Below are 15,358 nucleotides of genomic sequence, written 5' to 3' on the forward strand. Positions count from 1 at the left end.
TGGCTACTCATTGCAACGAGTGTCATGCTTTAAAAGTTTTACTAACAACAGCAAAATCTAGTTCTCAGTTCATATTTCGCACTTAATTCATATCATCGTATGGGTTCTCTTCAACATAATTAAAATAGTTTTCTCATAAAATAAAGAACTGGTTGAATCTATGGCTACAATACCTACTATCATGAAAATACATATTTAACATCGTATTATAGGTATATCAGGAATTATTCCAAATACATAGCGATCCTGTCGAAAGCGATTGTTATATCAGTTTTGTATAGTCAATACTTTATCATCACATGTTCAATAGTTTAGAATAATAGTTTCTATAATAGTGATTGTCGAATTCGTGATTTTTTTTTTAATTAAAAGATTTGCATAACTGCCGGAAAATTAAGCGACGAACCTAACACTGTAAGTCCAAGGCATTCTCACTAATCATGGTCTGGCATTTCATAAGGGGTTTACTAACGGTGCTAATCAGCTCCAGCTAATGCCATTAGATCGATAGTATTCGTTTCGGCACCGGTGGAACCCAAGGACGAGGAAGTGCCGGTCAGATCCAACTGGCCGTCGACACCGACGGCTTCGCTTGCCCCTAAGTTATGTGTTAGGCTGTGCCTCCTGAGGTCACAGTTCCGCCGGAATACTTTACCGCAGGCCACACAGTGGTACGGCTTAATATCCGTATGCGTGAGCAGGTGTGTTTTCAGGTTCGAACGTTGGTTGAAACTCCGACTGCACACCGGACATTTGTGTGGTGATTCCTCCATGTGTAGGATCTTGTGCACCGCTAACGTCCGCGATTGGCAAAATCCCTTTCCGCATTCCAAACATTTGAAGGGTTTCTCCTTGGAGTGGATGTATCTGCGATCAATTTTCGGAAAGAAAAAAACACAAATAAAGAAAAATAAAGATATTAAATGTTGGAGGCTGAGGGAAACATAAAACACGATGAATTTCATGAAAAATCAAGACCCAGGTAGAAATCATAAAAGCATGAGATAAGCTCAGTTAAGCGGTTGAGACAATGCATGCATCTCGCGGAAAGGAAAAACGAAGAAATCAGTTGATGTATCCCTTTCCCTCACACGCTTCTACCCACAGACCAAACAGCGTCAAAGATCTGCCCGACGTTATTTCTGGTGTTCTTTCTTCATTCCGTTCTTATATTTCATCTTTATCAAAGATTAAGCATTAACAGATGTCGGATGAATAAAAACATAATATTTTTATATTGATTTCATCAATTGTCTAGTCATCTCATCGTCAACGATTTTGTGTCCACTCGCCGATTCGTCGTGATTCCGAACAAAGCACAGGAGAGGCATTGGGGCAAAAGAGAGTCCGAAATACAAAAAAATGCAAACGATGCCCACCAAAATTTGTACACGCGGAACTTAGCCGAACCAACCGGATGGTCGCTGCTTTTCAACGCTTTCGATTAACTCCGGTCGGGTGGTACACGTCTCAGGTATCGCTCAGAACGAGCCGCGATGACAGCTCAAACGTCAGAAGATTCCAAACCAATTTGACCAGACATCGCACCGGCAGGCCGAGAACTCGGCGACGGCGGCGGCGGCGGCGGCGACGACATGGATGCAAGCACACGTACACCCGCCGAAACCCGCGGAGATCTCCTTTAGAAGTTTCATTCTTTCATTTTCGCTTCCAAAGCTCGAAGCTGTGTTGACGCGATTCACAACAACAAAAAATGCGGAACGGAAACATGTTTTCGATTTTTATTATATTCGTATACACGACGCTGAAAACCAAAACCGACATGCTTGTTCTCGCGTGCCTTTTGCGGGAATCGACACGGAAGACGACCGACCCGCGCGGCGCAGGAGATCAGCAGCCGATTTTCCGGCGGCGGAGATGGGGTTTTGTGCTGGTGGGAGAATCGGGGTGCAACTAGCGGGTACGTCAACACCCGGACGGGCTAAGTGTGTCTCATGAACGGGAAAAAAGGTAATAGTCTTCTATTGATTTGTTATCCCAATCATGAGAAATTCGTGCTAAATTAAATAAATTTATCGAATGAATCTGGTTTGTTCTTTATTTTATGTTTGATTTGAGTAAAATGCAATTTTTAATTAATGGTGTTCTGTTATTGAGATCTGTAATCGTAGAACATTGTTACAGTATAACGTTTTTTGTGAAATTTTGCTTTTTTCTAGAGATCGTGACATATTAGAATAGAACAATCTACAGACTTATACACAATTGTGTATGTGAAAGCTTTTGCTACAAATTCTACCTAGAATCATTCATGCAACCTACAATGTGTAAAAGTTGGGCAACGTTAGCTGAACAGATACACTTCGTATTATAATAGTTAAATACGTTCTAGGAATAGCAGTTATTTCGCAGTAAAAAAATTTTGCAACATTTCAAAAACAAACGTGCCGTCCAGAAAGGGATACGGTTTTAATTTATTTATTTATTTTTATTAAAGATATTTTAAATTTGAAATTCATTTGTCTTCAAATATGCTTTTTAATTGTTGCAGTTTATATTAATTTGAAATTTTATTATAAAATCGATGATCAATATGCGACTTAACTGATGACGTCCATTTAAACCTATCTAATTAAGAAAAACAAATCAGGCTTATCTACAATATTAGATAATAATTAACTCTACAATTGTCCTATACACCACTTTTTCGAATTCTGCATGGCTAAGGCGCGGTAGTCAAAAGGGCATTATCAAAGTCTCGTCAGAGACGCTATAATTGGAGATAGTGAAGGACGAGGTGGGTAAACTAGAAGCAAACATTGCACAGTTGAGATTTTTTTGAAAAAATTGCATTACCTCAATATCTCAAATCTTAATTGAATCTCTTGATGTTAAAAGAAGGAAATTTTTATAAAGATTTCAATGATGTGGAGCTTGTTTACAGCACTCAGCTATTTTTAGTCATTTTAGCCAAAAGAAGGGCATTTTACTCTTTTTTATCTATATGAAGAGATGTAAAATTCCATATCTCCGGATTCTGCTGGGACAACATAGATCTTTTTTATCGTAAATGAGCTATTTTCCTTGAGGAATACGATGACATGCCCCAAGTAACTTGTAACTAGCCACTTGGTTTTACTTGAATTTCATAAAGGTTTTGTTGCGGTATTAATCATTACCCCTGGTTTTATTGTGGTGTTGCGCAATACCGAAAGGATCCGAGTCCAAACACACTTATAGCTAACTAGAAAACCATATTAAAACTGTTAATAAAGCAAATTTATTGTGGTTGCTTATATTACCACGTTAAAACCAACAGCACCACGTCTCTTATACATTACCGTAAGTGTGGCGTAGCAATACAAAATGGCGCATCAATCAAAATTGGTTGCTTATCAAACCGCAATAAATCTGTTAGTTTTATAGAGCTATTAAATCGGTAGCACCCTGACCAAACAGTTTTTTTTGCTGCTGTTATGAAGAATACCGCAGTTGCCATATTCTAGTATTTTGTTTTAGCTCGCAAACAAAAATTCATCAAAGCAAAGAGTTTTGCAGAAAAAAAGTTATTATCAATCGGTTTTCTAGCCACAGGAAGCACCTAAAATGATTTTGCTAGAAATTGAGATTGATGAACTGAATATATTTATTTTGTTAAAACAACCAGTTTTCGAAAATTGTAAAATTTTAGTGGCGCGTTGACTTTATCCACCTATCATATCAAATCAAATGCACAATCAAATTAAATGCGCACATGCTGCAAACCAACGAAATTGCTTAAAGTTTATGAAATATTCTATGGGTATTTTATTATGGTCGCTATACCTAAACCAAATCGATAAGAATAATCTGACAGCGAAACTATAGCTTTGCTGCTCACGCATGTATTTTCAAGTTGATAATGCTGGCGAACTTATTTAGCTTTCACCAGAGGCGAAAAGCGAAAATCTTTATTAAATTATGGCGATGGCTGTCAAGCAGCGAAAGCTTAACCGGTTTTATTGCTGCTTTCAGCAGAGCGTGATACGACTACTTGAGCTTATGACCTGATTCTTATAGCGGTTATGAAAACCTTCTGAAGGCTGGGCCACTTAGTCAGAAGGCAGTTTCATAGCGGTCATCAGAAAGTTCTGAAGGAGCTGATAGTTTTATTAGCGGTTTTATGAAATTGGTAATGAAAACCACTTTTCGAACGTAATAAAACTTGAAATTGTTACTTGGGATGGTATTTGTTTACGGCACATGATTGGTTCTTGATGTTTTGCTCTAATAAACGACATTTTACTCTAGGTTTATCACTATAAAAGTGAATAAATCTAGATTCCGCTGGGATAAATCTAGTCTTTTTTCGCCAAAAGGAAGTTATTTTTATATGCATTCGAATAGGTGTATGTTCACAGCACCTGTTTATTTCTTGTACAAATATTTGAGCCGAACAAAGGTTATACCACCCAAATTTAGCAATGTCAACTAAGAAAATTAGAGTAAAATGACTGATTTTGCCGCAATCAGGCACCCTGCCACGTGATGCAAGCTTTCTTTTGACAAAAAGAGATTGTTTTTCCCCATCGGATTCCAGAGTAATTAATCAATACATCTCTACACTCTAAAAAATCTACACGCCGCATCCACGTGAAAAATCATGTAAACTTCTGTACAGCAACTTACATGAACTTCATGTACTAGTTAATGGGAAAGCTGATAAAATTTACCGGGATCGCACGTAAACTGGTTAGTATGAGTTATTGGTAAGTCCAATAATTCACGTGAATGTTATATGAAAAGTGTGATGGATGAGAATTACATATGTTTTCACGTAAACTTGACGTGCCGATTTTTTTGAGTGTATCCTCCTGGAAAAGTACAGTAAACCCTTCAAAACCTCTAGAATCAAAAACCTCTAGAAAAAGGTGCATGCAGTGAGCCATTGGAATCTAAAATATCTTTCTTTTGACATCAAAAGCGTAAATGTAACCCAGCAGCATTTGTTGATTTTAAGATAAAGGACTTTTTTGTAAAAAAAAATCCCCGCTGTGCCTTGTAGGAATAATAGACCAAATACGGACAAGTACGTATACAAATGAATAATAGGCATATCATTTACTGAATAACAATTATATGGGTAAAGAATGCAGTGTAAGATCAAAAAACTTCACAACATAACATATAAATTGCTATTGACTGTAACGTGTTGTTACAGTATTGGAGTGATTATGTCAGGGGATAGTATTTAAAGACAATTAGAATGCTCAATTTACTAGTTTCTAATTGAACTATATGATAACATGGTGCACTACAACGTTGACTTTAAATACATACCAAAATTATACAATTTTGTTGGTTAATATATCTAAAATATGGCTTCTCCAGGCATTAGTCTGTGCTTCTAAAGTATTCCTCTAATAGTCGAGCAGTCGAGACAAACAGTCATGTCGAGCAATCAAATCAAGCAGTCTAGTCGAGCAGTTAAATCAAGGTGTTCAGTCAAGCAGTCCGGTCGACTTGAGTCGAGCAGTTGAGTCGAGCAGTGGAATCGAATGGTCGGGTCGAGCAGTCAAGTCGAGCAGTCAGGTCGAGCACTTAAATCGAGCAGTCCAGTCGTGCAGTTTAATCGAGCACTTGAGTCGAGTAGTCGAATCTAATGGCTTAGTCAAGCAGTCGGGTCAAACGGTTATGTCGAACAGTTAAGTCGAGTAGTTCATTCGAGCAGTTGAGTCGAGTATTCCAGTCGAACAGTTGAGTCGAGCAGTTCAGTCGAGTAGTCAAGTTGAGCAGTTAAATCGAGCAGTTGAATCGAGCTGTCGATTCAAACAGTTAAGTCAAGCAGTTGAGTCGAGCAGTCGGGTTGAGTAGCTAAGACGAACAGTCTAGTCGAGCTGTTGTATCAAGCTATCAGTTGAATCGAGCAATCGGGTTGAGCAGTTGAGTCAAGCAGTCCAATCCAGTAGTTGAATCAAGCTGTCCAGTCGAGCAGTCAAATCGGCTGTCCTGCAGAGCAGTTCAATCGTGCAGTTAAGTCGAGCAGCCGGGTCAAGTAGTAAGTCAAGCAAATGTGTCAAGCAGTCGAATCGAGTAGTTAAGTCGAGTAGTCCACTCGAGCAGTTGAATCGAGCTGTTCAGTCAAGCAGTCAAGTCGATCTGTTCAATCAAGCAGTTGAGTCGAGCAGTCGAATCGAACAGTTCAGTCAAGCAGTTCAGTTAAGCAGTTCAGTCGGGCAATCAAATCGAGCAGTCTAATCGACCAGTTCAGTCGACCAGTTAAGCAATCGAGCAGTCCAGCAGTCGAGTCCAACAATGAGGTGACTGAGAATACAACCCATTACTACGAAAGCATGACGTCCTGCCAGGGACCAGTTTTTAGTTACCTATAAGCCTCTTATAACGTCCTGTCAGAGACCTGGTTTTCGGTACAGACATAAGCCTCTTATATAGATTTGTCCTTAACGTTTCGAAAATATTTCGTCATTTTCAAACGGTCTCTAAGGGAAGGGTACACAAAATACAAATATTCATACATTAATCTAAGCGACATTTTACACATAGATTTTTCTCAGTGTATTTACTATAGTTTTTCGTTTTGTGTGTTGTTTATGTCGGTGTCATCATTATAAGTTATAGGGGAAACTAACCATTAGTGGACCCTTTAGTGTTTGAGTTGTTTTCTTCTATGAATTATTTTAAACTGGTAATGCTAAACACCCAACCGATGGCACTTACAATATTAGCAGCTTTCGATTAAACCTAAAAATATCAATTTATGTTACAAATCTCTATATGTTGCATATTTTTTTAAACAAATCGTAAGGTCCGTATTCCTTTCATAGCCACTTGTGGTTTACTATAGAATAACGACAGTCCATTACAAGAATTCTGCACTCTAAAAAATCGACACGTCGCATCCTCGTGAAAAATCATGTAAACTTCTGTACAGCAACTTACATGAACTTCAGATACTAGTTAATGGGAAAGTTGATAAATTTTACCGTGATCGCACGTAAACCGGTTCGTATGAGTGCAAGTTACCAATAATTCACGTGAACGTTACATGAAAAGAGTGATGGATTAGAATTACCTATGTTTTCACGTAAACTTGACGTGCCGATTTTTTCGAGTGTAGTGTATTATGCATGGAGAGGGGTCACTACTAGCGACATTTTTTGCAATGTTAACCATTTAAAGGGTGTCCCACATCAAATTGCACCACGGAAGAAACGCTGTAGAAATTACCCACTGGGCATTTTCTTTTAAAAATTTGAATAGAAGTAGTTTAGAGTGTATTGTTTACACTCTATTTTATCGCGGTAGGTTTTTCGAAAATTGGAAAAAATGGCGTCACCCGAAAAGTAACGTTCCGAATTTATTTTGCGCAAGCACACGGAAAGTCTTCAACTCTCTCATCACAAATGATGAGATTTGCCAACTGTAAACGAGCAGATTTACGCCAAGGAGTGTCTACAAAAGCGTCTGCTTCCTCTGTTGATACAACACGAGGGCTCTATGATCTTCTGGCCGTATCTAGCTTCGTGCCATTGTTCAAAAGATGTCCGGGAGTGGTACGAAGCCAACGGGGTCACTTTCGTACCCAAGAACATGAACCCCCCCAAAGCACCGGAACTAAGGTCCATCGAAAAATACTAGGCTATTATCAAGCAGACATTACGAAAATATCTCAAGGAGGTCAAACCTAAGGAAGACATGAAGAAAAAGTGGTTGTCCGTACAGATGAAGCTGCAGCCAGGTTGTACAGAACTTTTTGAGTGGAGTTAACCATAAGATACGAGCATACGCTTATGGTATTGAAGTTAAATGAAACAAATATGCCAAAAGCTTACTAACGGATTATATTTTGTTGTCTAAAAGTTTGTAAAGGTTCGGTCAATTAGGTAATTTTCTACAGCGTTTCTTCTGTGGTGCAATTTGATGTGAGACACCCTTTAATGAGCGATCACTAATGCCAAGCCAGCGCTTATTAGATAGCTTGGAATTCTCTACAGTAGAGACATATCACAACAGGTACGGATTTTGAACACAATGATGTATTCGAAAAACTATGTTGTAGCGTTATTTAAGAAATATTTATGATTTTCAGAATGCTACACTCAAAATAATCTACACGCCCTTTCCACGTGAAAAATCACGTAGATTTCTCTACAGGGAGTTACGCGATTTTCAGCGGATTGTTATTGGAATCAATAATAACAGCCACCTGATTTTCACGTTAACGCATTAGTATTCGTGCGAACTACCTGAAGTTGACATAAATAGTGCAGGAAAAGCTGGATGGAAAATATTCACATAACTTTTCCTATAATTTCGACGTGAAAATTATGTTGAGTGTATCTTTCTCAATCGCACCAACCCTGTTTGATGCTTGCGCTGCTTCGGCCTTAAAGACATTAATAATAAAATGCAGCTAAAATTTTATCAACTAAAAAAACTAAAATGTGTGTTATGGTTAGAACTTTCTGTTTCATGTCATAGATTCTCAGCTATAAGAACAAGCTAATAAATGCCGAACTTGTACCCAAACTAGTTTTTACTTTAAGCAAAAGACATCAATTTATAAGTTGATAGGTCCGCAATAGGGTAACTTACCCTATATGACATGTAACTTTCTCTTTTCAAGCGCACGACATTGCCAGCAGACGACCATAAACTGCTTAACTACAAGCGTGTACAGTCATAGATGCCATTTTCACAGATTTTTTCACACGCATAAATTTGGGACCCTATCATTTCCTCCGCAATATTTAATTTTTCTAGTGTATTTCTTTTTGTAATATACATAGTTTATGAAGTACTTTAATTATCGGACACATTGGTAGAATCAGAACTCACAGGAACTGACATAATTGGTGGGTCCCAAATTTATGCGTGTGAAAAAAACTGTGATTCTGGCATCTATGGTGTACAGGGGTGTCGATTGCAGTATGTGGCTCCGTCTCCAGAGTGCTTAAATTTTGTCTGAAGACAATTTTCATGAAAACGCAAGATGAATAACTTACATTGAAAAACAAATTTTTCTGACACACTCTAAAATTAGAATAAGCTAATAAACTGTGCAACTAAATGTTAAATAAATAAATATGATTAATATAGAAAGTATGAAAGATAGAAAATAGCAGTCTTCAGCAAAGATATTTGTAATAAAATGTTCTGTATTTTTCTAAGGGAAATGAAACCTGGATTACTGAGAAAATAAGGACCATCAAAGCAAAGCCTTGGGCTTAAACATCTTTCTAAGACTGTATCCTTCTTTATCGGCAGTCGGCTAAGTAGAGTACAGGACGATTACTGAGCTAGTGGAACAATCCAACTGACTCGATCTAGCGACACTACCTAGCCGAGATTCTAGCATACGACGACTGACTTGTTGGTCCTCGAAGCTAACTGCGCGGTTATGCACCATCCTAATAATTAATTATATCTGAAGAACGATCGTTTGTTATGCAAAATTTCTCTCTTGGACAGGGATGGAAAAAATCGCTTCTAGCGATCAAGATCATAGAAGCGATCAGATTCAGATTTATTGACATTACTACTTGTAAGCGACAAACACTTTGTCGCGATCCGTACAGATTATGACAAACCATATGTCAGATCATGTTCATTGCATGATTGCATTGAGAAATACAGATAACAGATACAGACGATTGGTTGTGTGCATTGTATGAATCACAATACAAACAACATGTGTGACATGTGTTTTTTCTCGCAGCTAGGTAAGATGTAACACTGTGATCGACTGCTGACACTGTTTAGAAAACAAAATCTTATGATCAACCCTAAAGATTCACTGTTTGTCATGATCTGTACGGATCGTGATCTGTGCGTGTGGCGATAGGTCACAGATTTGATCAAAATCACTGATCTTCCATCCCTGCTCTTGGATAATGCAAAGCATTTCCATTTGAATTTTCTTTCTGGTCCACTGGACGAAAGTGGTAGCCTACTTTCAAAGAGCTGATAAATACGTTAAAAATTATAGGAAATTGAAATACCACAGGGACATCAGAACTCTACAAAAATGACCAAGAACCACTAGCAACGGTATTTCACGGAATAATTTCTAGGATTTCGGAGGAGAAGAATCTACCGGCAGAGTGGATTCGAAGGTGTGGTTTGTTCCATCTACAGTAAGGGCGATCGGCTAGATTGCTGTAATTACCGCGGCATTAGGCAGGTCAACGCCGCCCACCATGTACTTCCCCAGATTTTATCACGTCGAATATCCTCAATAGCAAGAGAATTCTTAGGGCGGTGTCAGGCGGGTTTTATGGGGGCCTGTACTACTACGGATCAAGTTTTTACTCTCCGACAACTCCTCCAGAAATGTCGGGAGTATAACATGCCCATGCATCATATTTTCGTGGATTTCAGGGCAGCATATGGTACAGTCGAGCGCTTAGAGCTATGGCTGGCAATGCACGAGTACGGTTTTCCGGACAAAGTAAAGCGGCTGATCAAAGCTATCCTAGAGAATTCGTTCGCCGACAATAATACGAGTAAGGAGATTCAACGGCGCATTCAAGCTAGAAGTCGACTCTACTTTTCCTTCCGCAAGACGCTTCGATCAAGAAGCATGTGCCGCCGCACAAAGCTAACGATGTACGCTAAAACGCTAATCAGACCGGCTGTCCTCTACGGACTTGAGATAGCAGCTTTGCTTACGGAAGACATACGTGCATTTGCTGTATTGAAGGAAAGGTGTTGCGGATTATTTTTTGCGGAGTACAAACGGATAGCGAAGAGTAGCGTAGGTGTATGAACTACGAGTTGCAGGCACTACTTGGAGAGATTCTTATCGTACACCTGGCGAAAGTTGGAGAGTACGGTGGGCCCGTCACTTCTCAAGGATGCCGGACGACCATGCAATGAAACTCGTTCTCTTCAAGAACCCCAGCGGCATCAGAAATAGAGGGATCCAATATGCTAGATTGCCCGACCAGGTTGAAGCCGACTTGCGTGTGTCGAGACGCTCAACGATTTGGCGACGAGTAGCATGGAGAGGAATTATTGATTCGGCAAGAGCCACCCAAGCTCTCTGCTGATAGAAGCATTTAAGTAATACAGAGGCAATAATTAGACAAAATAGAAATACATAACAAAGCAAAATTATTGCAAAGGAAACAGAAAAAACTGGAATGAAAGCAAGAAAATTAACAATTAAATCTTAATAAAACAAAACAAATTAGTCTGGGATGGTATACAGAAAAGAAAGTGAAGGTAAGGAAAAGGAAACAATCTTAATCCGCAGCTTAATCCGCAGGCCACTTGAATACATACTTGAACGCGGGATTTTTTTCATCCATTTTTCGTAGTTGGAACGTTATTTGTATCAAAATAAGCGGAAACTATGGACTGTATTCAAAATTGATGCATTCAAGAATTTTGTACGGTAAAGTCTCCTTAAATTGTTGTTCCTCTATTATTCAAAGTACAAGGGGCCTCCAACAAATGTGTAATAATGGAGTCGCATGGTTACATGTGAGTATTGGTACTTTATAGAAACCTCCCGAGACAAATGGTTGATGATGCTGATCATACTGCAATTTTAAAACTTTCTTCTGATTAATTTGGCTAATTCTTGATAGATAGAAGTTCATGGCAGGTCCTAATAACAATGATAAAACAACTCCGTTAAATATAAGACAGATGATGTGATGAGTTGGCCGAGACAGCCGACATTAATAATACTCTGGTTCATTTAAATATGTTAAAAGTTGTTTAAATGATTATACAATTAACGTTGGTAATTTATACCAAAGACCTAGGAACCAAATGTTTGCAAATTGTTCAATGGCTTAAAATAATAATGATGTTAATTGTTTGATATTTCAAGGTAGTTTTAACACATATAAATATGTCATGTGCTTTCAAGAGGTTACGTTTTTAATGTTCTTTCGTTAAATCCCATGATTTTAGGATTTTTAATGGATTAATTATCCAACCTTAAAATATTCTTTTGATGAGAGTATTGACAATTACCAATATTTGCGAATATTATTCAAACTTTTTTCTATCAAGCTATTGCCAAAAATAATATTGAGATTCAATTCAAACTAAATACTATCCCAGCGCGAAATTTCTGTCCAACAAATAACGCCTTCCAAACAATTTTGCAGTTTTTTTAATACAATAAGGTATGCAAACAAACACCAAAATGCTACCAATCAATCTCGAGAATTTTGTCATGCTTGAAAAAACTGGCCGAAAATTAATTGAAATGATGAATGATGTGTTTAATTCAGTTAGCGTGCGTGTGTGATTTCTTCGTTTTTCGTAGTTAATAAACGATCTTCAAAATAGCGACTAATATAAAAAGGAAACAATATCTCTATGAGAAAAATCAAAAGTTAAGCCAAGTAGATTAGCAAAAGCGAATTAAAATCACAATTGTCTACCTACCTTAACTTAGAGTGGTTCGCAAACGGTAAAGTTGGAACACACACGCACACATTCACTGATCGTAAAACAACACACATTGAAAAAAAAAATATTGACAAAGAAATTCGCATTTACGGTGTGTATATTGACAACATTAGGAACCGACGGAGGCGCGAAAAATGCGTAATTCTTATCGATCAAACCGTAGCCAAAGCTTGCGCACGCGTGCTCAACAAATAGTCGATCCGAAATTCCGCTTTTATTAATCGCCTCGCGCCGAACCCAAAGCCGAACGATTAATCACGATGAAATCATTAGAGCGAGAGAAGAAAATTGTGCGAAGAAATTTGACCGGTTGTGGTGCAGGTGGCAGGCAAAAACGAAGCGACTGAAAAAAACAGCAATCTTCCAATTTATTTGTACCCGCAGGGACTCGGACTCGGTTCCCGGCGAAGGTGCGTCCGATTCGGTTATCAAGAGGAACATAAATTCCACGCTCCACGGAATCGGGCAGCCAAAGAACCGGTGTCTATCATCGAAAATTAACATAATCCAAGCCGTATCCATCGGTCGGACCAGCGTTTCTTTTGTTTTAGCTTTCAGCTCTCAAATACACGGTTTTAGTCACACCTACAACACCGGTTCCGAGAAGCGGCTGTCCGAGAGCTGGCCAAACTACGAACCGCGAAATGCAAAGTGTCCCAGGTGTCATAAATTTCCGCGCGTTATGCGATAAGTTCATGAGTTCGCGTCCCGTCGCCGCAATCGACCGCAACCGCAACCTCGCGTTTGACGTGACAGATTGAAAGAGGGCAAATATGAGTTTCTTCCAGGATGACATTTGAAGAAGTGGTTTGGGGTTTTACAAGAAAATAAAATCTTTATTAGTACGAGAGAGCAAATTAACAAAAATAAATCACATTACAATTTGGACTTAAACTGTACTGGGTTAGCTCGAGATTCTAGTTTTTTTTTTGTTTTCTTTCGTGGCTTCCTCGTCGTTTTGTTTTTCGCTTGTCGTCGGTTAATACTTGAAATCGGTCATCTCACTAAAAGCGTTATAAAAAAACTATTTCAAAACTCGAATTCCCCGCGGGTTCGGAATCGGGTTTGGGATCTTATGCCACGACGACGACAACGACGACGACGACGACAACGGCGGCGGTGTAGCGTATTAATAATAGCGATCGTAAAAGTCACAAGTGATAAAGTGCGTAAATAAAAGGTGTGCACTCGGGGTTTGCTTTCTTCACGCAGACCTGCGGATGTAAGGTGAGTCGGAAGGTACGAACGAACCAAGTGGACGAGGATCGAAGAAAGAGACACCGTGAAAAGAGAAAGAGAGAGAGAGTAAAAAGAAAACATTCCGGTCAGGAAAAAAATGGATAGGTCTTGGAACTAAAGTGGAACACAGCATGGTGACCTATTGGGCAGACCGTGACCAGAAATATCGAAACTCTCCAATTTCGAGCCAGCATGCTTTAGTCCACTGCTGTTCAGTTTGTAGTGGGTTAAATTAAAGTGGGCTTCAATCTTACCTATGATCCCGAAGATGATCCTGCCGGCGGAATGCCTTTCCACAGATATCACACGAATATGGCCGCTCGTCGGTGTGGGTTCGCTCGTGAATGAGCAAATTGTAGGACTTGGTGAACTGTCTTTTACAAAACTGGCAAATGAACTGTTTTTTCGGCCTCTGACCGGCGGTGGCGGCGGCAATGGCTATTCCCGAGCTTGGTTGCTGTTGTTGAACGCCTGTAGCTGTAGCCGTTGATGAGGGTGTAGATTTTTTCGAAACGGCTGCTGCAGCGGCGGCGGCAGTGTTCGCAACTAGACTAGCGGCGGCAGCTGCGGCTGCAACAGCGGCGGCAGAACTCGAAGGAGATGTGGTCGCCGCCAGAGTTTTGAACTTATCGGCACTCATTTGTTGGTGGAAGGCTGCATTCAGCACAAGGCTAGGATAACCGGTATCGAGAGAGTTACCGTCGGAGGTTGAGTCGTGCATAGGATCATCGAAGTTGAGATCATCGTCTTGATCGAGAACCGGAAGTTCATCGGAAAGGTCATTGTTCTGGAGCAGCTGCTGCACCGTTGCTGGTTGCGTGTCCATCAGCATATCGTCCGCTGTTACCGTGTTGGTTGCAGCGGCGGAGGTAATGGTAGAAGATGAAGAAGTTAGCGGCATCGAGGGCAACGGTGTTCGATTGGATAGGCGCAGCACATCCGATTTTCCGGTTATTCTTTGCAGAGTGAGATATGATTCCAGTGCCTGAAGGTTGAATGCAGCTGCAGCTGGAGAATTGGCTGGCATAAGAGCGGCCTGCTGCAGACTGGTTACCATGGTGCTTTGCAGTGAAAGCACGACCGCGGCAGCCGTTGCAAAATCTCCCGGTTGCGAGCTCCGTGGTACATTGTTGGCCGCGGCCGACGCAGTGGCGGCAGCTGAATCATTCGTTTGCTCCATTACGATCGCTCGACCGCCGTCACTCTCCAATAACATCTATCACCAGCCACAACTTGAATGCGCGGCTCGTGTATTTATCAAGCAACGATTAAACAAACCACAAATTGATTGATATTAATCACCTTGTCGCTCTCATGCGAAGTTATGATCTCATCGTAGCACCAAGCGTTGTTGAATAATGCAATCTTCTTCACACTCACTTGCAGGTTCGTCAATCTTCGGGTCAGGCTTCGTGAACGCGTGCAGCAAAGCGTCAGGATTTCAAACTTTAAGGTCTATTTGCACCGGCATGTAAAGGCTAATTGTTTACGTTAACCACGCGCATGCTCCTTCTCACACATGTACGACACGAAGCGGCAAGAACAAACGTTTTTTTCCTCTGAATTCTCCGGACAATCTTATCGCCAGCTGATAAGGAGTAGGCAAATAAAACCCTAATCAAACTGTGTTTTGTCACACTTGAACTGCAGTACTACATGCATGTAGGTTTTTGGTACTTCCTTCGGACACCCACACAATCTCAGCAAGCCTACAGACACTGACGCA

At 40.0% G+C, this 15,358-nt stretch overlaps 1 protein-coding gene across 1 annotated transcript; it reads right to left on the minus strand.

Moving 5' to 3' along the window:
- Positions 1-476: 476 nt before the first annotated feature.
- LOC128743139 (protein sister of odd and bowel) lies at positions 477-14,848 on the minus strand. The gene is made up of 2 exons (XM_053839663.1): positions 13,887-14,848; positions 477-867 (listed from the first exon to the last, which is right to left on the minus strand). Exons 1-2 carry the CDS (start codon positions 14,846-14,848, stop codon positions 477-479), a joined length of 1,353 nt encoding a protein of 450 aa, XP_053695638.1.
- Positions 14,849-15,358: the final 510 nt, after the last annotated feature.

This window comes from Sabethes cyaneus, chromosome 3 (genome assembly GCF_943734655.1).
Source record: "Sabethes cyaneus chromosome 3, idSabCyanKW18_F2, whole genome shotgun sequence".
In the NCBI taxonomy this organism is placed as follows: Eukaryota; Metazoa; Arthropoda; class Insecta; order Diptera; family Culicidae; genus Sabethes; species Sabethes cyaneus.

Bases quoted from the DNA above. Each gene is read 5' to 3' on its own strand.
- LOC128743139 (XM_053839663.1), bottom strand. From the start codon at position 14,848: ATGTTATTGGAGAGTGACGGCGGTCGAGCGATCGTAATGGAGCAAACG. The intron at 868-13,886 runs GTAAGATTGAAG...AATTGATCGCAG, and splicing joins GATCATCTTCGGGATCATAG to ATACATCCACTCCAAGGAGA.